General features: G+C 48.5%; 1 protein-coding gene across 1 annotated transcript in view; it reads left to right on the forward strand.

The window, feature by feature from the left end:
- Positions 1-22,636, forward strand: part of LAMA5 (laminin subunit alpha 5) — a 119,667-nt gene that overhangs the window by 74,084 nt on the left and 22,947 nt on the right. The window contains exons 21-52 of the mRNA XM_027850165.1: positions 651-750; positions 1,314-1,470; positions 2,060-2,198; positions 2,789-2,931; positions 3,038-3,144; positions 3,421-3,574; positions 6,478-6,638; positions 7,011-7,119; positions 7,794-7,891; positions 8,229-8,430; positions 8,881-9,007; positions 9,515-9,654; positions 10,641-10,756; positions 11,037-11,248; positions 11,371-11,575; positions 11,681-11,825; positions 12,337-12,477; positions 12,793-12,954; positions 13,170-13,271; positions 13,633-13,716; positions 14,076-14,306; positions 14,960-15,073; positions 16,406-16,536; positions 18,082-18,162; positions 19,313-19,527; positions 19,738-19,838; positions 20,051-20,231; positions 20,476-20,619; positions 20,993-21,144; positions 21,230-21,340; positions 21,584-21,695; positions 22,060-22,230. Of these exons, the coding sequence (XP_027705966.1) occupies positions 651-750; positions 1,314-1,470; positions 2,060-2,198; positions 2,789-2,931; positions 3,038-3,144; positions 3,421-3,574; positions 6,478-6,638; positions 7,011-7,119; positions 7,794-7,891; positions 8,229-8,430; positions 8,881-9,007; positions 9,515-9,654; positions 10,641-10,756; positions 11,037-11,248; positions 11,371-11,575; positions 11,681-11,825; positions 12,337-12,477; positions 12,793-12,954; positions 13,170-13,271; positions 13,633-13,716; positions 14,076-14,306; positions 14,960-15,073; positions 16,406-16,536; positions 18,082-18,162; positions 19,313-19,527; positions 19,738-19,838; positions 20,051-20,231; positions 20,476-20,619; positions 20,993-21,144; positions 21,230-21,340; positions 21,584-21,695; positions 22,060-22,230 (4,548 nt within the window). The remainder of the gene's footprint in view (positions 1-650; positions 751-1,313; positions 1,471-2,059; positions 2,199-2,788; positions 2,932-3,037; positions 3,145-3,420; positions 3,575-6,477; positions 6,639-7,010; positions 7,120-7,793; positions 7,892-8,228; positions 8,431-8,880; positions 9,008-9,514; positions 9,655-10,640; positions 10,757-11,036; positions 11,249-11,370; positions 11,576-11,680; positions 11,826-12,336; positions 12,478-12,792; positions 12,955-13,169; positions 13,272-13,632; positions 13,717-14,075; positions 14,307-14,959; positions 15,074-16,405; positions 16,537-18,081; positions 18,163-19,312; positions 19,528-19,737; positions 19,839-20,050; positions 20,232-20,475; positions 20,620-20,992; positions 21,145-21,229; positions 21,341-21,583; positions 21,696-22,059; positions 22,231-22,636) is intronic.

The following is a 22,636-nucleotide window of genomic DNA, read 5'->3' on the forward strand; positions in this document are numbered from 1 at the left end:
CACATGGCAAATTAGTGGCATAACCAGGAACTGAACCCAAGTCTAATGAGTCATAGTCCATTGTTCTTTTCATGGTGCCATACTACTGGGCTGCTAATCCAGACAATGAGTCTTTATTTATTGACTGCCCTTCTGTGATGGATGCTGAAGGAGAGAGACAGATAGGAGACTACACACTCTTCATCCTCAGGGAGCTCACGGTCTAGATGGGGAGATGAGATTCACACACACAGCACAATTAGAGAATATGCAAGGCTGCGTGTGATTCAGGGATGATTTCTGTTATTCAAAGCACAAAGACTGTAGGAAATCAGCCTGGGCTAGAGCACTCAGGGCAGGCTTCTTGGAAGAACCAAGGACTTGAACTGGACCTTGAAGAATGGGCATGATTTGAAGATGCAGAGAAGAGAGAGTTGGTTGTGCCAGGAGAGGGGAATGAAGAGAACAAAATCATGGTGGTGGGAATGTGCCCAGTCTCTGAAGAGATTGATCTGACTGGGATAGAGTGGTGTGCGTTGTAGGCTGTGTGGAGACATGAGTAATAAAATTGGAGCAGTGGAGTGGTTATCCATCTTGTAGTATCTCCTCATCCCACCACCAGCTTTTTAGCATCTGAAGACTATCTCATGTGCTTTCCTCCCTTTCCACAGCCTGTCAGTGTGATATTGGGGGAGCCTTGGCCCAGGGCTGTGAGCCAAGGACGGGGACCTGTCAATGCCGGCCCAACACACAGGGGCCTACGTGCAGTGAGTAAGTGCCATGACCACTCCCTGGGCATGGAGGCTACAGAGTAGCATTTCCATCAGTTCTTCATACCCCTAAAAGCTTTGGTCTGTGTATCAAAGGTACAGGGAAAGGGGAGGCATAGGGGTCAGAAGAATCAGGTTCTAGTCTCCACTCTCACACTTCCTGACCATGTGACTGGGCAAATCATGACCCCTTGCCACCCTCAGTTTCCTTATTTGTAAAATGAGGATGGTAATACTTGCATTCTACCTTACAGCTGTGTTGTGAGGAAAGAGTTTCGTAGACCTTAAAGTGCTATATATTGCTATTATCATTCTTCTCATTATTCCTGCAAAACATTATAGAGCCAAGTACCAATGAGGTTCAGTCACTGGTCTTACTAGTACCATTGTTCCCCCAGCTAGCACGGATAACTAAGTACTCACAAGCCCCAAATAATCCTGACTTCAGTGACCCAAGATGAATCCATGGTCCTTCCTGGGCAGCCCTGGCTCTAGGTGGCTTGGGCAGTGCTAGGGTCTGAGAGAGGTGAACAGGTAGAGACTGTGTACTCTGCCTTCCCCCAGGCCTGCAAGAGACCATTATCTCCCAGACCTGCACCACATCAGGTTTGAGCTAGAGGAGGGCTCCACACCTGATGGCCGGCCTGTGCGTTTTGGCTACAACCCCTTGGAGTTTGAGAATTTCAGCTGGAGGGGTTATGCCCAGATGACTCCTGTTCAGGTAGGCTACCCACTTCCTTCATTCCCACCTTATTCAATAGGCAAATCTTTATGGAGTCCCCATCATCTGTGCTTTGAGGGAAATGGGGAGGAGGAGATACTTAAGGAGCTCCTAGTCATTTTGGAGAAGCAAGACACACATTTGGAAAAGAGGATAATAAAATGTTCCCAAGTGTGTGATTCAAGCTATGGGTACACTAGACGTTTTGGAAAGATGGCATTGTGAGTTGGGATAGCTGTGGAAAGCTTTCTTGAGTAAAGTGGTATGAGCTGAGCCTTGTCGATGGTTTGGATTAGAGATGAGGGCATGACACTCCAAGTAGAGGGAATGCTGTGATTAAAGGTAAGGAGATGGGATTGAGTATCTGATAGGTGGTTGAACAAGGACAGTGGTGAGAGGCACCTGGATTGAACTCAGGCTGCAAGTTGGAGGGAGCTGTGCGGGGATGTAATTAGAGAGGGATGGTGAGATCTTAAATGTCAGGAAAGGCAGTACCCTGCTATCTGGGGTCTAGGGTCAGATTGCCGGATCAGATGAGGGTGACTGAGGTATCCCTCACTTTCTTTCCTATTTCTTTCTCTCCTCACAGCCCAAAGTAGTGGTGAAACTCAACGTGACATCACCTGACCTATTCCATCTTGTATTCCGCTATGTCAACCGGGGTTCCACAAGCGTGAATGGGAAGGTTTCAGTCCTTGAGGAAGGGAAGTTTAGCACCTGCAGCAACTGTAAGTGCAGTGGTTACTTACAACCTTAGAATTTGTTTACTCATACCCCTTCATTTTACAAAGGAGGAAACTGAGGCGTAGAGAGGTTAAAAGCCTCACTCAGGGTCCTAGAGTAATAGAGAGCAGAGCCAGGATTCAAACTTAGGTCTTCCTCACACCAAAGCCAGTGTCCTTTACACTACTCCATGCTGCCTCTCAGCCAACCCCAACTCTCTGTGCTGTTACCTGCTTTATCCTTTGTAGCTCTGTCCTCTTCTCTTTCCTCTTTTCACCTTCTTCTGTCCATCCTCACCTTCCCTTTTTTTCCCCTCATCCCCTGGATCTCAATGCTTATGCCCTCATTGGCCAGTTTAACAGTTAGAGCCATGGTGGGGCACCTATCCCACATGGATCCTGTCCTGGGCATGTTAAGGAATGCATGCACCAAGGAAGTCTGCTCCTGGGGGAGGGCACAGACTGGCCAAAGCCAGTGTGACTGCAGTGCAAGCTATGCATGTAGCTATAGAGCAAAGAAGCCATCACAGGGAGATGGGGAAAACAACTCAGAGGAAGTGAATATTCACTGGTGCTCTTCCTCGCATTGATTCTAGGCACAGAGCAGACCCGTCAGGTCATATTTGCACCCAGCACGGAGCCCGTGTTTCTTACTGTGCCCCAGAACAGCTATGGGGAGCCCTTTGTCCTGAACCCCAGTATCTGGTCCCTGGTTGTTGAGGCTGAAGGTGTCTTACTGGTAAGGACCTGGCATTTTATCCCATGGGGGCCCCTTGCCCCTCTGATGCATCCAGTATGATTGGTGACCTTAACTATTCTAACACTGACTTCTACATCTTCCCCAGGACTATGTGGTCTTGCTTCCCAGTGCCTACTATGAAGCCCCCATACTGCAGGTGAAGGTGACTGAGGCCTGTACCTACAACCCCAAACCTGAGCAAGTCAGGAATAAGTAAGGACCAGACTTATCTGAACTTTAACTTGTGATCTTAAACATTTAAAGAGGAAAAGAAAAGAACAACCCACAGCATATGCCCGTAGAGGCAGTGGGAGGAAAGCAGGTGAGGTGGGAGCTTTGGGATCTAGGGTAGGTTGAAGATGCCTATGGTCATTTCTGCACCAAGAGAGGACCCATCTTGGGCTCTTGGTCTGTCAAGGGAATGAAAAGGGGCTGTGCAGGGAGGGAGGAATGGGCTGCCAATGTGTGTGTTCCTTCTCCTTTCCCCAGCTGCTTCTTGTACACCTACCTCCCACTAGATGGCTTCCCTTTTGCCAGCGGGACTGATGCCATATGCCGCCTGGACAATAGTCTACCCAAGGCTTGCCTGATGGAACAGCCTAGTTCCTCCCACCCACCACTGGCCACTTGCTGGGGCAATGATGTGAGTGCCTGGTTCTCTCTCTCCCTCCCCCTAGGCAGAATGAGAGGAGGTAGGTTCTTGGGCGGGGGAGAGATGAGGCTCAGCTGGCCTCCCTGACTGGAGCCTCCCCAGTCATCCAGCCAGATCCTAAGCTGGGAGGAAAGGGAGCAAGGGTGGGGGAAGCCAAATCTGTCACTGCATCTGTGTGGCCTTGGGCTGGTCACCTTATCTCTGGAAGGTGCCATCATGTGCCTCTTAGAGGCAACGTGAGGGTGACGAAGATGGCCTTTCTATCCTTTCGTGCTTGTAAGAGGCAGTGTTGTATAGCGGATGGAGTACTAGAGGAGGAATGAGGAGACCTGGGTATGAATCCAGACTCAGATACTTGTTAGCTGTGTGATCATGGGCAAATCATTTAACTTCTCTGAGGCTATTTTTTTCTCTTTAAAAGGAGAGTAATAACACTTGCTACCTACCTCATAGAGTTGTTATAAAGAAAGTATTTTGTAAACTGTAAAGTCTTGTATAAATGTGTTGTTACCATTTTTGCTATTATTATGTCTTTCTGAAAAAACTCAAAATATAAAATGCCTAGTCATTTACAGTCGAGCAGCTAGGTGATGCAGTGGATAGAATACTGGGCTTGGAGTCAGGAAGACAAATTTGGCCTCTGACAACTTAGTTGCCGTGTGACCCTGGACAAATCACTTAACTCTGTTTGCCTCAGTTTCCTCATCTGTAAAATGAGCTGAAGAAGCAAATAGCAAACCACTCCAGGATCTTTGCCAAGAAAACCCCACCAAATGGGGAAACGAAGAGTTGGACATGATTGAAAATGACTGAACAACATATTATAACAACAAATCATGTATAGCATGTGTTAGATGCTTTTATTATAAAAGAGGTTCTTTTTTTTTTTTGGTGGGGCAATTGGGGTTAAGTGACTTGCTCAGGGTCACACAGCTAGTAAGTGTCATGTGTCTGAGACTGGATTTGAACTCAGATCCTTCTGACTCCAAGGTCAGGGCTGTATTCACTGTGCCACCTAGCTGCCCCTATAAAAGAGGTTCTAGATAAGGTTGGGGTATATATATTGGAGCCACTATGCAAAATGTAGCACCTGGATGGAGTGATACTCTATGGAGTAATTCCTGTACAAGTAAATGTCTTAATGCCATTCTAGGAGACTTGCTGTAAGACAGGGTATTGTTCTCTAAGAATGGTGATCCTCTAAATGAAGGAGTTAGTATTATATAGGTGGGGTATTCAAATGGCAAGAACTTATGTTTACATATCACATTAAGATTTTTTTTTTTTGGCTAAGCAATGGGATTAAGTGACTTGCCCAGGGTCACACAGCTAGTAAGTGGCAAGTGTTTGAGGCCAGATTTGAACTCAGGTCCTCCTGACTCCAGGGCCAGTGCTCTATCCACTGTGCCACCTAGCTGCCCACACATCAAGATTTTGAAAGTACTTTCCTCATCATACCACTGTGAAGTAGGTACTACAAGTATTATCCTCACTTTACAGAAGAAGAAACAGACTCAGAGAGATTAAAGTGACTTCTCCATGGCCACACAATGAAGAAGCAGATCTTGGATTTGGGCAGATTGCAACTCATACACATTTTCTTATCTTGTCTAATTCTTGCCCAGTGTTTTCACATACGTTCCTTCTAAAAGATCTCCCCACTGTGCTCTAGACTTTCCTCTGGTTCTTTTAATATCTTGGCAGTACACTCGGGCTCCCTTGTTGCTTCTCATTCTTGCTGGCAGGCCTAGCCCACCTCTTTCTCTGTTCATCTACCATCTGGTTAATGTTCTTTATGGATCACTTTGGTAATATGCTGCTGCCAATTTACCTTTCCCCCTTTCCCACATGATGCATATATTTTTCTGTAGCTTTTTGGATTACCTCTCACTTGGATTCTTCTACAGTCAGGGTGCTGTTCTATTTGAAAAGTGTTACATAAAAAGATAGATCAACTCCTCCTTCTCTGCTGTCACATTGTGGTGAGGAGGGGACCTTGGGTTCTTGAAGGCTGTATCATCCATAAACACTAGCAAGCTGGAAAGGCTTCAGGTATGCTCCCAGCAATAGACTTCTTCTGGCTTTCTGAGGACCATCCCAGAGGCTCATCATCCCCAAGCTGGCCACAGAATGATAAAGTTTCTGTCAACAGCAACTCTCCACGACCATCTACTAATTCCTAGAGAGGTTGAGATCTGCATCAGTGGAGGGACTATCCCTACTCATGAAATCACAGATTCTTGAAGTATATGCAAGTTCTGAAGTCTAGAAGAGATTGTTATTATATTAGAGAGGTGTTATCTAGATTATAAAGGAAAGCTGGGATATACAGAGTTTTTGTCTAGAAGAGATATTATGTATGGGAGTCAGGGTGATGTAGTGGATAGAGAACTGGGACTTGGAGTCAAGGATACCTTGGTTCAAATCCTACCTTAGGTGGTTACTAGCTGTGTGATGCTGGCACAAGACCTCCCAGCTATAAGTTTCCCAATCATTGTGAGGATCAAATGAAATAATACATTGAAAGTGCTTTGCAGATGCTGAAATGCTATATAAATGTTAACTACTATTATTTATTATATTAGAGGATAGTGTTACATAAGAGAGATGTAGTAAGGGTGTATCATTGTAGGAAAGATGTACTAGAAGGGGATAGTGGTCTAAAAAGAGGGAGATGGATGATTGCATTTTGATAAGGGAGTGTGTGAAGGGACACCTGTGTGTGGGATACTTCCAAGGCAGTGGCCTTATAAGATGATTTTGTTTCCTGAGGGATGCTGTGTAAGAAAAGGGAGATGGGTGCAAAGGGGAATGGGCACAGGCAGCTCTATCACTTATAGGGGAGGAAGGCCAGAGGGAGAGCCCTGATATCTCCGTCCGCTTCCTGCTGCTAGGTGGATGTCCAAGTGCAAGTTGTCGTGCCCCAGCCTGGCCAGTACACACTTGTGGTGGAGTACGCCAATGAGGACAACCTTCAGGTTGTGAGCGTGGCTGTACACACGCCCCAGTGGACCCCACAGCAAGGACTGCTCACCCTCTACCCCTGCCAGTACAGGTACTTATTCCCCAGCCCTACCTTGCTCTGTCCCTAGCTAGCAACCAGCCTGTTTTCTGGCAGAAAATGATGAGGCACTGGCTTTGGTGGCGTGGCTGTGGGGCTCAGTCTCCTCTAAGCTCGCTGACAGTAAACAGACAAGCTAATGGCCCGGTTTGACTGAGGGTTAGAAGACAGAAGCCTAGGCCTCTGAGGAGCTAGGCCTATCTTCCATGTAGGGTGCCTGGGGACCTGAGAGAGATCAGGGCTTGTTCAGGAAACATGCCAAGTTGGGGAAGGAAAGTTGGGATGGATTAGGTATGGTGTTAAAAATCAGGATTGATCTTTCTGTCCCTCTCTGCCCATTCACTTGCTTCTTCCTAACTCTTGCAGCTTCCTGTGCCGAGGTACTGTCTTAGATTCCCAGAATCGCCTTGCCACTTTTGAACTCACTGGTGAGGCTAGCATTCGGCTCACAGCAGAACATGCACGGTTCTTACTGGTAAGGATGCTGACCCAAGACTTCCCCAGATACTTTGGGAGTCATTGGGCCTTATACACAGGAGACACTCAATAAATGGTTGCATGGATGAAAATAAAGACATGGCACCCCAAATCAGACCCCAAAATTAAACATTCTTAGAAACCTAGTAAACAGAGAGAAGAGAATTTAATTCTTCACAAGATAGCATTTACTGGGCACTTGCCGTGGCTCCAGCCCTGTCCTAGTTATGGATAGGAAGACAGTAGGGTGAGATAGGATTCCTGCTCACAAGACCTACAGTGTAGTTTGAGAGATACGATTTGCGCGTCATTGAATGATTGTATGAGCGGGGCCAGATAAGTATATTGAAAGGAAGTGCTTTTGAAGTCCAAAAAGAGAAATGATCACTGTAGGCTGTTGTGATCAAGGAAGACTTTTTCATCTACACAATGAGAGGGTTGACCTAGATGATCTCTAAGGTCTGTTCCAGCTTTGGAATTTGGGGGAGAAAGTAGGACTTGAGCTGGGCTGTGAAGAAAAGGTAGGATTTGGAAAAGCAGAAAGGAAGAGGGCAGGGCAGACAGGCACTAACTATAGAATCCTATTACCTGCTTTCCCTGGATACACAGTCTGCTTTATTTATGTCTCCCAGTTCACAGGCCTGACCTAAATTGTTCTCTCTCTTCCCGCAGTACCGCATCTACCTGGTCCCCACGAGCAAGTTCACCACAGAGTTTGTGGAACCCAGAGTTCACTGCATCAGTAGTCATGGGACCTTTGGACTGAGCAGGTATTCAGGCCAGAGTTAAGGACTTTTCCATTACCTTGACCTCAGCTCTTTTGGGAGGGGGTGAAGGGAAGGGAGGTGGCACTTTTCCTGTGGGTACTTTCCCTTTCACAGATCAGGGGAAGGAGCATCAGGGACATAAGCCATAGCCATAGCCTAATCTCCTGGGATGGGGGAAGAGAGGAAGACTCCTGTGTGTGTCTCCTGTTGGCCCACACTCACAAGTCATATAAACCAAGCTCCTTCCCTAGTCCTACCTCTCATCACTGCCCTAACCCTTCTGGGAAGTGCTACTTTGGCCTGTTCTGATTCCCTGTATCTGTCCTTGTTCTCACTCCAGTGGTTCCTGCATCCCTTCACGCTTCCAGAAGCTATCCCAGCCCATCGTACTAACAGAGTGTAAGGTCCTGCCGGTGCCACCCGACTTCCCGTTGAGCCACACGCACACCGTCACTCCTGCTGGACCCCCGATGAGTCCTCAGCCTCGTCCACCCACAGCTATAGACCCCACCAGTGATCCCACCCTCCTGCAGGCTCCCCAGGTGAGGGTGGTACTCCAGGGGCTGCCTCACATACTGCAGTCAGGTGGTTAATAGGTACTCCCACTATCCCTAGGTGGATTTCAGAACTCATGAGAGGAGTTGGGGAAAGTAAGCTGTGGGTTTTAGGTGTGTTGCCTAGGGATTAGAGGGGGAAATCAGGAGACATTTCAAGAGAGTCAACAGGGAGGGAATATATTCTGATGGAAAGAGTTCAAGGCTATTTGGTCCAGAGTAAATTTTACTTACTACATTTTACTTCTAGCTTCATTCCCAACTCACTGTGTGTGGCCTTGGGCAAGTCACTTCCCTTCTCTTTGACTCATTTTTCCCATCTGTAACAGAGAGTTTAGAACCCTATGGCTACATTTGGGAAGTCGTGGATAGGTAGGAGAGAAGGTTGAGGGAGAGGGTGGCATTACTGACCACCTCCCTGGGGGGTTCCCTTCACAGAGCACTGTCGTGTTTAGCACTCACATCCAGACACTGGGGCGTTATGCCTTCCTGCTCCATGGCTACCAACCCAACCACCCTACTTTCCCTGTGGAGGTAGTCATCAATGGCGGCCGGATCTGGCACGGTGAGTTGGAGTTGGGGTAGGGGGTAGGGTACAAAGAAGGGATCTAGAGAAGTTGGGGACTCTTCAGTGTCAAAAAGGGCGAGATGGGCTGAGTGAGATCTACCTTCCTGAGAAGCTGCCCATGTTCATTTAAGGGGTCTCTTACCATCTGGGTTGATCTCATAATTTTTTATACAGAACAACAATAAAGTACTTAGTACGGGGCCAGTGGTATCTCATGAAGTGGCCAAACAATGTGCTTATTACATGATCTGACAAAGAGCCCTGTGTTACCCAGTGGGAGGTGAAGGAGCTGTCTGAAGACGGCAGGAGGGGTTCTCCAGGCAGGGAACCTGGAAAAAGCTAGAAATGAGGACTGGTTAGGCGCAGGCTGGTTACACTGCCCTGTGCCTGCAGAAGGATGCAGGGTGCTGCTGGTGAGCCGGCTTTGGCCTCAAGCTGAGGAGGCCCCTGCAGGGGACACTGAGCCAAAGACAGGCATGAGTTTGACACTCCTGGTTTTCCCAGGCCAGGCCAATGCCACCTTCTGCCCCCATGCTTACGGTTGCCGCAGCCTGATTGTGTGCGAGGGTCAGATCGTCCTGGATGTGACAGACAATGAACTGACTGTGACTGTCCGTGTGCCTGAGGGTCAGCAGCTCTGGCTGGTGAGTGGCCAAGGCAGAAAGTAAGGCCTGCCAACCCCCTCTGCCCTTTGACGCTGGGAGGGAGGGCCCGTCCTGTCCAATTCTTTCACTTTCCCTAGAATCTGACTGCAGAGTGCAGCCACGGTCCTAGGTTAGTAACAAGATTGTTATAGAAAGAGCAACCAGCTACATTCAGGGAGAACTGCCATGATCTGAATTCCCCATACTTGGCTTTTTCTTCAGCAGCTGGTGAAAGCTGGGGCTGTGTATATATCCTTCTGTTAGCCTTAGCCCAACTGAATTTGGAAGAGAAAAAAAAAAAAAAAAACAGAAAAAACAAACAGCTTCCAGTCTTAGTGGAAAGAGCTCTGGATTTTTTTTCTCTGGTAGACTCAGGAATCTCAGGCTCCAGCTTTCACCCGAAGAGCCCGCTAGAAGCAGAGACAGAGCATTGAATAGAAAGTGAAAAAAGAGTATTGGTTTTGGACGTAGAGGCTTGGTGGGCTCCAATCCTGGGTTTGCCACTTAATAGCTGTGGGGCCTTGGGCGAATCATTTTAACTCCAGGTCTAGGTTTCTTCATCTGTCAGATGTAGGGATTGGCCTGGATCATGGTGTCAAAGTCAAAGGATCCCAGAAGTCTTCATATTGACTTAGGAAGCCACAAATTAACATTATCCATGTTGTATTGTATTTTTGTTTATTTTGTTAAACATTTCCCAATCACATTTTCATCTGGTTGACACTTCTGGACTGGATCATCTCCCAGGTCCCTTTCCAGCTCTCAGTCCTTGTATCCTGTGAGCACTGGATTAGTAGTTAGAGGCCTGCTGTTTACTGCCTGTCTAACCTTGGAACCACAAGCAAGACCTCTTTTGCTAGAGAGGATAAGTTCTGGGATGGCCCGATTCTTTTCCTCTTCCTCCTCCTCCCATGGGTGGGTGTAAGTTGAATCTTTGCCTTTCCCACTGTAATTAGATGTGACCTTTAGAACTTCCCATCCCGTAGGACTATGTACTGGTTGTCCCTGAGGATGGCTATAGCTCCAACTACCTCCGAGAGGAGCCTCTGGACAAATCCTATGACTTCATCAGTCTCTGTGCAGCCAATGGCTTTTACATCAGGTATGACTCAGGCTGAAGTAGTGGTGGTAGAGAAAGATGTTCAGGACCTTGAGTGGGGGGTAGTAATGGAGGCTATAGTCCCAAAAAGGCTTGGAGGTAGAAATGGAATGGTCTAGACATTGGGGTTGGGGAGGGGATCTTGGGAAGTTAGGGCTGGGGTTAGGGGAACTTCAGGAGTTTGGGTAGTATGTGAGTTGGGGGTGTTTGTGGGAGGAGGAGGAGGAGGACCTAAGTAATCCCATTCAATGGCTCTAATCTACCATCTGTGCCACTCCTCCAGCCCCACCAGCTCACCTCCATTCTGCCAGGATGCTGCCATCTCTCTTTCCCTCTTCTACAACAATGGGGCCCAGCCCTGCCGCTGCCATGAAGTGGGAGCCACGGGCCCTACCTGTGAACCCTTTGGGGGCCAGTGCCCCTGCCGAGCCCACGTCATCGGCCGGGACTGCTCCCGCTGTGCCACTGGTTACTGGGGCTTCCCGAATTGCAGGCGTGAGTCCTTATTCCCCTTCCCCCACCTCAACCCAAGTCTAGTCCTGGCCAGTGTCTCTTCTTCCTGACCACAGGGAGGGAGAAACTCCACAGGACGCTGACACAGAGCTCTCTCTTTCCAGCCTGTGACTGTGGCACCCGCCTCTGTGATGAAGGCACTGGCCAGTGCATCTGCCCACCCCGTACCATCCCACCAGACTGTGTGGTGTGCCAGGCTCAAACATTTGGCTGCCACCCCCTGGTGGGCTGCGAAGATTGTAACTGTTCTCACCCTGGTGTCAAGGATCTCACAGACCCAGGCTGTGACCTGGACAGCGGGCAGTGCAAGTGAGGACAGAGGGGTTGGGGGAGGGGGTGGCATAGGTGGAATAGGGGGGTGCCTACTGGGGAAAGCCTCAGGGTTGATGACTGAGCTACTGATCCCTATTAAAGGTGCAAACCCAATATTGTCGGCCGCCGCTGTGATGCTTGTGCTCCTGGCTTCTATGGTTATCCCAGCTGCCGGCAATGCCAGTGCCATACAGCAGGCACAGTAGCTGGAGTATGTGACCCTGTCACTGGCCAGTGCCATTGTAAGGTGAGTATAGAGCCTGAGATGGAACCCTTTGTTACGGTGCTTTTTAACCCTGCAAAACACTTTAATAAACAGTTTCACTTGGTTCTAACAATAGTCCCATCAAGAAGTCAGGGCAGGGATTCTTTCTCCCATTTTACAAATGAATGAATACTGAGGCACAGAGAGCAGACAGTGATTTGTCCAAAGTCACACTGTGAGGAATAGCAAAACTGGCCCCAGAACCCAGGTCTTCCAGGCCAGGACTTTTTCCACTGCAGCACACTTCCCAAAGGGACACTTTAGGTCAAATATTATCTGTAATATTTGTACTGTGTAAATGCAAATGAATCACATAAGTGAACATCCCCATCTTGAGCCATGGAATTCCTGTTGGCCTCCTGGTTCCCAGCCCCAGTTCTTCCCTCTAGCTCTCAGGCTGGGAGAAGGGCATTTACCTTCTGGGGAGATCTGAGCCTGCTCCTCAGATTACCTAAGAAAGCTCACGCATCTTCACATCTGGATTCACATGCAGGACAATGTAGAGGGTGTACGCTGTGACCAGTGCCGCCTTGGCACCTTCTCCCTGGATGCCTCAAACCCCAAGGGCTGCACTCGCTGCTTTTGCTTTGGGGCCACTGACCGATGCCGGAGCTCCCAGCAAGTCCGTGGAGAGGTAAGAACCCCTAGGACGTGGATGTCCCTGGCCTTCCCCCCTCCCAGTACTGTGCTGCTCAGCCCCATCCTGGTGTGGTGTGGGAGCTGGGTCCACAGCCTGAGGTCCTGGCTCAAACCTGCCTTCTTCCTAAACACTTACCTCTGCACATGCAGGCTCAAGCACATGTACATGCACATTGTATATGTATATACATAAACATATGTACATACATATATATATACACAGATATACATGTGTGCCCACATATTTACATGAAGGTTCATGTGTTCACTTAACAAGAAGAAATACATTTGTATGCATGCTGTCCTACAGTTCATAGACATGCAAGGATGGGTGCTGTTGAGTGGGGAGCGCCAGGAGGTGCCAACCTCACTTCGTGTGGATGCTGGGCTAGTGCATGCTGATCTACGGAATGTCCCAGAAGCATTTCAAGACCTTTACTGGCAGGCACCTGCCTCCTACCTAGGGGACCGCGTGAGTCGGGGATGGGAGGTCGCCCCAGGGTTATCTGTTGTAATTGGAGGCTGAGGGCATCTCAGTTAGGGAGGCATAAGCATGCTCAGGGCCCCTTGGGGTTGGAGTGTGAATCATGAAAGTGCCCTCTTTTTGAAGTGGGGTGTGGTAGAGTAACAAGATCCCAGGCAGAGACCAGTGGGAGAAGAGGAAGGTCTGGGCTCACTGTGTTGCAGGTGTCATCTTATGGCGGGAGCCTGCGCTATGAGCTGCACTCAGAGACCCAGCGTGGGGATGTGTTCGTCCCTACCGAGAGCCGGCCAGATGTGATTCTGAAGGTGATGATGGAGTGCAGGGATGGATATGATGGGAATATAAGGGAACGATGGACCAGAGGCCCAGAGGAATTTGAAGAGGATAGGAACTCAGTGATGGGAGGGCGGGTAGGGGAATGCAATCTCAGGTCATTAGCTTAGAGGGCCTGTGATGGGCAGAGAGACACAAGAACTCAAAGATAGGGAGCGTGGGGGGGGGGCATAAGACCCCAGACCGAGGGGACAGTGGGAGACCAAGTAACAGGAAAGAGGAAGAGCTATGGACCATAAAGATGGCTGGTCATGGCTTCTCCCAAAGGCAAGGGCTCAATCTAGGAGTCTCTGGGGCAGTGGAGTTATACACCTTCTCCTTTGTTCTCTACAGGGAAACCAGATGAGTATCACTTTCCTGGAGAGTTCCTACCCGGCTCCTGGGGACATTCATCAAGGGAAGGTGGATCTGGTGGAGGTCAGCGGTGATGGAAGATATATGAGGACTCTCTGAAGTTCCCATAGCCCCTTCCCTCTCACAAGTTGACAGTACCCTCAGTGATGGTCTTTCCTCTATGCCCAGAGCTTTCTAGGGAGGGTGCAATGGAAATGGGAAACCCCGAAGTACTTCTCTCCATTTCACAGGACAGAAAACTGAGGCACAGAAAGAGAAGGGGGGACTCTCTGAAAGTCACATCACAAGTCAGGGTCAAGTCTGGGAACACAGCTACTTGTTGAACTGAAATGTAAACTAGGAAGCAGATGCTCAAGAAAGACGAGCTTTGAGGACGCTTCCATTTTCTAGGTAACCCTGAGCATCTCTTTCCTTCCCCATAGGGCAATTTCCGCCACACAGCGACTCACAACCCTGTCTCCCGGGAGGAGCTGATGATGGTGCTGGCTGGTTTGGAGCAGCTGCAGATCCGTGCCCTCTTCTCCCAGATCTCCTCAGCTGTCTCCCTTCAGAGGGTGGTTCTAGAGGTGGTGACAGATGCCACTGGGGGAGCCCTGGCCAGCAATGTTGAGGTCTGCATGTGTCCTGCCAACTACCGTGGGAACTCATGCCAGGTAAGAAAATGGGGTGTTTCTCAGGGCCCTCTCAGATTTTGTGGGGGGTGGGGTCAGGGTGGGGGGCTTCACGTTGTCCAGAGCAATATCCTGTTCCTTGCAGCCAGTGAGACTAACTGACTAACCTGGTCTATGGGCTCCCTGTGGGCATTCCCCATTATGTAACTGAGCACAGAAAGGAGCATACAGTAAGACAGGTGCGCTGGCATGGGAAGATAATGGATAGACAAAGAAAAAAGCATCAGGGCAAGATTTACCTTATCCTGGGGGAGTCTTGTTTATCAGGGGTGGGGAGGAAGCCTAGACATGGATGGTCTAGAGTTGGAATCCTCACATTGCCCTGTGCTACCTGTATGATTGGACAAATCGTTTCTCTTTCTAGGCCTTAATTTCCACTTCTACAAAAATGAGTGGGGTAGACTCCAACAAACCCCAGGTCCTTTCTAACTTGAAGATTTTATGTTCCAATGACATGACTACACACAGCGTACTAGCCAGATGATCAAAATCATCCATGGCCTTGGGATGGATACCTGATCTTCCCTGATGACCCTCCCTCCATTGCTATATCTCCCAGATGTTCCCTCCCTCCATCCTCACAAATTTTGTTATCTGCTTTCTGTTTTTCTCTTCTCCCCTTCCTCACCTCCTAGGAATGTGCTCCTGGCTATTACCGAGACACCAAGGGCCACTTCCTGGGCAAATGCATTCCATGCCACTGCAATGGGCACTCCGACCGATGCCTCCCAGGCTCAGGCATCTGCGTGGTGAGTCCCAATGCTGGCCAGGCACACCACTGTATGTATTTTTATGTTGGGGTGGGGTCTTAGTAATGCTAAGAGTTTCATGAACCTCAGCCAATGGCTTTTAGGGACAGAAAATGGCAAGAGGGGAATAGGGGGAGAGGGGTTGAGCCAAGGTTAGAGGGATGAGATTTGTCCAGAGTGGTGAAGGGGACTTGACCTTGTCTACAGAGCTAGGAGGGGCTAACATAAGGAATTGCTCTCCATATCCATAGAGAACTCAGTAAAAAGCAAAAAGCTTAAATAAAATCAAGGGATACCATAATTAATCAATTCAGCAATGAGTATTTATTAAACGCCTACTAGGTGCCAGGCACTGTGTGAGACTGGGGATACAAAAACAAAAAAACAATGATGATCAAACATGTCTGACCAAAGATAAAGAGTTCTTTCTCCTCTCTGAGCCTATGATTCCTCATTTATTAAATCAGGTGGCTGGGCACCTCATTTTAGGCAGGACGTTGACAAGGTACAACACATCCAGAAGAGGATGACCGTGTGTAAGAGGAGGCCCTGTCATGCCAGGATAGGTTGGAGGAATGAAGCACATGTAGTCTGGCCTCAGAAAGACTTTTCCAGTGAAAGGGTGGCCTGTATCCCTGTATTTGAGTGTCTTTGGAATAGGGATTCATCAGACCCGTCTGTCCTCCTTGACTACAGGAAGCAGAGCTGGGAGCAGTGGGTTGTTCAGGAGCTGCAGAGAAGCAATTTAGTTTGATACATCCAGAACTGTTAAAAAGGATGATGGGTTCCCTGTCCCTGGAGGTCTTTATGCAGAGGGCAGATGACCACTTATCAAGGATGTTATAAGGGATTCATGTACAGGTTAAGCTATATGACCCCTGAGGACCCTTTCAACTCTGAGGTCCCATGAATAGTGTCCACCCTGACCCAGATCACTGCCCTTGGTTCTTGAACCTGTCCCAGGGGCAGATTCCTATGCTGCCCTCAGAAATCTCATTCTCCCTGGCAGTTCTCAGAACTCAGGGGTGAAGTCAAAGCAGGCATACTTAGGAATAGAATCTGATCTCCTCGTTAACCAAGGACAGGTTGTGGGGACCAAAGAAGACAGCATCTACTCATCTACCCTAGACCATAGACAGATATAGGGCAGGATTCTGGGTAGCCTCTCGCCATGAATAAGAACTTCTAGGCTAACCAGAGAAAGAAAGAGTCAGCCCTTTGGAAGTGATCAAGGGAGGGATGACCACTAGAAAAGCATGTCTGTCATGGGGGCCAGGCCCAATGACCTCCCAGTATCCAATGCTATGGCGTATGTTTACTCTCCTGTTCCAGGGCTGCCAACACAACACTGAAGGTGACCACTGCGAACGATGCAAGGGTGGCTTTGTGAGCAATGCAACCCAAGATCAATCCTCTTCCCTCTGCATCAGCTGCCCCTGCCCTCTCTCTGTGCCCTCCAACAAGTAAGTACTGCTAAGTGGTTCCCCATCCTCTGCCTGAAGCCCTCTAGGAATGGAGGGGCTGCTACCTCCAGAGGTAGGCAGCCCATCATCCTTTTCAACAGCTCTAGATGTTGTAAAACTTGTATATCAAGCTAAAATATGCCTCTGCAGTTTCTGCCCCACCCATTGTTCCTAACTCTGCTTTCCATAACCAAGCACGGCCAGTCAAATTATTCCCCGTTCCCCAGATACTCAACTACAGCTAATATGGCCACCTTTATCTGTCCAAGTCTTCATTACTCTGGGCTAAACATCTCAGTTCCATCAGGCCCTTTTCCAAGCCATTTCCACTCTACTTATAATTCTTCTGTTTGACTTACATTCCTTTTTATTTAACCTCTAATCACTCCTCTGAGGAAGAAGCCTTCCCCAGCTAGTTCCAGTGAAAGAACCTGTTACTGGGCCTTGGAGCCCTGATCATCTGAGTTATCTTCCCAGGGTTGACACCTCTTCTTTGGAACAGATTCAGGGGACCTTAGCCACAGAGCTTTTTTGTTTCATTATTTGCTAAGCCTGAATCCCCTCAGGAGAACCATGTCTGCTCATGAGCCTACTTGGCCATCTGGGTTCAGAGACTGGCAACATCTGAACTCTAATTATGTTTCTTACTCTGCTGCTGCTGCCATAATGGATGTCCAGTTCTGGAATCCATGATCTCTTGCCATTTTTAGGATACAAGAATATTTTTTCTAGGGTTTATTCAACAAGAAAAAAGAAAGTATAAATTCTAAAATATTATACAAAAGAAGATCACTAAATAGTCATATGAAAAGCTACCATGGGCCCAAACTTGATGCTACTTTAGCTTTTTGACCTAATATTTAACTAAACTTCTTCAGACCTGGATTGGCCACCAGGATTGTCTTTTTCTTGAGAGCACACACCATAACACTTGTAGCATCCAAAACAGAATGGCATCTTCTATATCAGAACTCACCCTATTTTGATTTGTGGTTGGTCCATGTGAGTATTCTGGGCCTAGTTCATTTGTCCATTCTGAAATCTCAAGACTTGTTCACAGCTAGTCAGGAAGGGTAGCATTAGATTTCTCCCTTCTCCACCCATAGCAGAGAGTAGATAATAAGAACCAGGAGGTATAACACCAGTTTTCCCCACTGCTTCAAAAGTAGAATACATCACTTCTGAAAGCCCAGAGACAAGCCTGTCCATCACAAGAGTTACCTATCCTTCAGCTGCCCACACAGATGTCCTCTTATAATTAAGAATATTGGTTCTGTGGGTCAGTCCATTTTAGTCTATGAATTCCTTGGTGGAGAGGAGATTGGGAACCACGTTACAGAAAGATCAACTAGAAGAACTGGGGATTATTTAGCTGGGACTAGAGAAGACTCTGGGGGGGTTGGGGTAGGGAGTATCTGTAACACTTGGCCCAGCTCCACCCTATTTAAGTCTGTGTGCTCCAGGCTAGGGAGAAGGGCCATTTGACAGTTGCTGACTTCGATGGGTTCCAAGAAGATCCATCCACATCTTTCTCTCCACTTTCAGCTTTGCAGTTGGTTGTGTCCATAAGGGTGGGGCCACCCAGTGTCTCTGCCAGCCCGGGTACGCTGGAGCTTCTTGTGAGCGGTAAGTAATAATAACAACAGAACTAGTCTTTAAGACTTGCAAAGCTCTTTCTTTGTATTGTTTTGTTTGATCCTCACAGTAGTCCATTGATCTAAATGTTACAGGCAAGAGAGGGAAAGGGAAGTATAGTGGAAAGTCTCCTGGCACCATCTTTGTCTCTTCCTTCTCCTTCATCTCACATTCTCATTCTCTCTCTCTCTCTTTCTCTCTCTCTCTCACATATATGTGTATATGTGTGTGTATGTATATATGTGTATATACACACACCATATCCAGACTGCCATCAATGTATTTTGATTCCACTTCTCTAACATCTTTTGCATCCTTCTTTTCCTATGAATTTCCTGTGCCAGTACCCTAGTATAAGCTGTCATTGCACGTGTCTAAACTATTCCAACAGACTCCTAAAAAGTCTTCCCATTCTACCTGTCCCCCTCCAATTTGTCTGTATTGCTAGCAGCCATCTTTTTTATGTATACATCTGCTCAGTTTACCCCTGCTCAAAAATCTGCAGTGATTCCCTATCACTTACCAAATAAAGTTCAACTTTCTTTGCCTGGTATTCAAGGTCTTCTGCGGTTGGGCACTTCCTTATATTTTCAGTTTTATCCCATGTAATTTTTCTCCATGCATTTTATGCTTAAGATAATAACTATTTTCTGTCCCCGAATGATTCCTGCACTTTTCCACCTCCCAGCCTTTGTTCATTCTATTCCTTATACCTGGAATGCTCTTTCCCCTCTTTATCTAATGAATCCATAACCTATCCATTAGAGACTAAATCAAATGTCTCTTCTTCCAAGAAGTCTTTCATGACTCTTTTTGTCATTAACTATCCTCTCCCTCAGGCATCATGTACTTTGACTTGCACTTATCATGTAATAGTATGTATTATAGTTATCTGTATCTGTGTCTTACCAGACTGGAAACTGTGTGAGGGCAGGGCTCATCATATGTTACATATTGATCCTTAAGACGCCCTTCCACTCTGACAAGCCTGCTACTGAACACTTCGAGGAAGGGGGGAGGCACGATGCATATCAGGAGGACATGGAGAGCAGTGTACTGGTTCCTTGTCCTTCCTCCCTGGCCAAAGGTATGCTGACCCACCTAGATGATTCTTTTCACTCTCTCATCTGCCTCTCCTTAGGTGTGCTCCTGGATACTATGGCAACCCCCTGGTGATTGGCAGCTCCTGCCAGCCTTGTGACTGCAGTGGGAATGGTGACCCTAACATGCTGTTCAGTCACTGTGATCCACTGACTGGGGCATGCTTGGGCTGCATGTACCATACAGCGGGTCCCCACTGCGAGAACTGTGCTCCTGGTTACTATGGCAACGCTTTGCTCCCCAGGAACTGTACAAGTATGGTTGGGGCTGCCCCGTGCATGGGAAGGAGGGTGAAGGGTCCAGGATATCCCTGTGCAGAGCAGCTAGGTTCCACACAGAATATGCACTATGGCCTGGAATGAGCTGATCAGCTTGCAGTTTGTAGTTTGGACGGAAAGAATGGAAGGGGAAAATAAAAATGAGAGCCTAGGACTTACTGTTACTATCTTGCCCTTGCCCTCTCAGAGTGTGACTGCTCACCCTGTGGGACCGAGGCTTGTGATGCTCGCACTGGGCGGTGTCTGTGCAAATCTGGGGTGACTGGTCAGCGTTGTGATCATTGTCAGGTATCACCAATGGCTTGGCCCATCCCTCAAGGGCTCCCAGGACTTGGAAGGGTGTAGGGGGAAATGGAGCCTGTTGGGCAAGGGTGTCCTGAGTATCTGACTTCACGGAGTTCACCATCTTGTCTCCAAATGGGCCCCCTTCACAAAAATGGGGAGCTTCATCATCCTACCTTATTTACCACCTCTCTCTTTCTCTCTCTCCCTCCCTCCAGGATGGGCACTATGGCTTTGACAGTTGTGGAGGCTGCCGGCCCTGTAACTGTGGTCTGGCTGCAATTGGGTCCAGCTGCCACTCCCAGAGTGGGCAGTGCCATTGCCAGACAGGGGTCAGTGGAGTGCAGTGCCAGCAGTGTGCCCCTGGCTACTGGGGGTTCAGTGAACATGGCTGTACCCGTGAGTCTCCAAGTCATGTAGGGTCCCTGGGGAAGTAGATCCTAGGGAAGGAAAGGATGTATGGAAGGGAATAAGGGAGAAGAATTCTAGGGGGAGGGGCAGCAACACTTTGGAAGGGCAAAACTGGGCAATACGGTGGAATCTGAGGATCGGGGTAGGACATTTGTTTGAGAAGTGATCTTAACTCATCACAAATCATGGATGTGGGGGGGTCAGCATCTCAGTGGGTCCTTCTTCCTAACAGGCTGTCAGTGTCGAGAAGGTCACTGTGATCCCCGCACAGGCGAGTGCACCTGCCCCCCTGGCCTAAGCGGCAAACAGTGTGATTCCTGCAGCCAGCAGCATCAAGTACCTGTGACCCATGGCCCTGGTGGCGTCCACTGTGAAGGTGGGCCCCAATCCTAACCCCTCTTTCTTCATCCATCTTATTTCTCTCTCATTCTTCCTTCTACATTTGCTGTCCCTCTCCCCATCCAGAGCTATCCACGTCACACTATAGCCTCACCTCTCATTGTCTCCTCCTCTGATCACCTCCTCACACCCAGACCAGTTTGGAGACAGGCTGACTTGGGTTACCAGCTGTGCCATGAGTTTTGGCCTCAGATTGGCTAGCATACCTTCGTGTCTCCCTATGGAGGTTGTGACAGGGCGATCACAAGGGAAGTTTGGGACCCTGCCCCTGACAACCCAGATGCCCTAGGGGCTGTGGTCCCCCAGCTCCTGATCCCCACATTGATCACTGCTCTTGCCTCACCCCAAAGTGTGTGACAGTTGTGTGGTACTACTACTGGATGACCTGGAGCAGATAGAGTCACTCTTCCCCACCATCCGCCAGCAGCTCAGCAGCCTCAATGCCAGCTCCGTGGCCTGGGCCCGATTGCACGGAATCAACAGCTCCATTGCTGCCCTGGCGGTAGGTCAACCTGACCCAGGCTATCCTCTCTGCCCCCTCTACAAGGTCTCCAGTGCCTTTAACTTTGTCTCCTTTCCCTCCCCAGAATCAGCTTCGAGGCCCACTGGGGTCTCGGGAGCCGACAAGACAGAGACTAGATGAGCTGGAACGTCAGAGTGGAGTTCTGGAGGAAGAGGCCAACATGCTTCACAGCAAGGAAGGGTCCCCACCCCCAAACATATCCTCCCCCCCCAACCTTCCTCATCCTTTGGCATTGTGAGGTTCTCTGGTTTTGTTCTGTTTTTAGCTCAGATGAGTTGTTCAGTCTTCCTGTGTTGTCACAGATAGTTCCTAGGTGCTTTTAGGGTTCCCCCAGTTCCTTTTCTCTGACTTGGCCACTCAGCCTCTTCTCCCTGACTTTTTAGAGCTTTAGGTTGACTGTGGTCTTGATATCTTATAGGTGGCTGATGCTCGAGCCCAGGCAGGTCAGCTACAGGAGAGCTCCGGGGACAACCTGCAGCGGGCAGAGACCCTGCTACGGAGCATCGAGAATGTGGAACGTGCTCTAGGAGGTATGCCTGGAATGAGGGAAAGAGGGACTTGTGGCCCAGCCAGCCAGTATCTTCCCAGTGCCCCAACAAGCAAGCAACAGAAAGAAGGCAGGATTGTTTGAAAGCAGATGAGGTGAGGTGAGGTACTGGAGAGGAGATGGTGGAAGAAGGTTCTCAGGGTTTTCCTTTCACTGAAGGTCAGCTGTCATTGGGATTACCACCTTTTGAGAGATATTCTAGAGAGAACTCACGTTCCGGTGTGGGCTGGACTAGATAACCCTGACAGAACATTCTCCGATGGTAAAGTTTGTAGAGGGCAAGGCCTCATGGGGATGCCGGTGACCAGGGTCACTCACTCCTCTACCCCACTTTGCTTTTTCCCTAGAGCTGATATCTCAGATGAACAGACTCTCCCCGTCTAATATCAGCGCAGCCTCTGGTGAAGAGTTTCTTCAGACACTGGGGGAGGTGGAGCAGATGCTACGGGAGATGCGGGGCAGGGACTTTGGGCGGCCACGAGCAGTGGCTGAAGGGGAGCTGGAAGAGGCACAGAGATGTAAGTGGAGGCCTACCCCTGATTGACCTCTCAAGGCCTCAGGAATAAATAGACAAGAAACCCTAAGCAAAGAAGTCTATTCTAGTCCTGCATTGAGTGCTGGGGTGGGCAAGAAAAGGAAGGTCATAGTCTCTGCCCTTGGGGAACTCATGGTCTGAGAAAACAAGACTCAGATACGTGAATTTCATGACAGGATAAGAATGTAGAGGATGATGCTGGGAATCTCTTAAAATATGGTTGATTTTATTGCTTAAAGTTTTATCAATACTCCCTTTTTTCATACCAGTCATTTAACAACAACAATAATAATAACAAAAATCATAATATCTAGAATTTACATAGCACTTTAAGGCTAGTAAAGCACTTTATAAATATTCTCATTTGATTCTCACAACAACCCTGAGAG

This window comes from Vombatus ursinus, unplaced genomic scaffold (assembly GCF_900497805.2).
Source record: "Vombatus ursinus unplaced genomic scaffold, bare-nosed wombat genome assembly UNPS02000580.1, whole genome shotgun sequence".
Taxonomy (NCBI): domain Eukaryota; kingdom Metazoa; phylum Chordata; class Mammalia; order Diprotodontia; family Vombatidae; genus Vombatus; species Vombatus ursinus.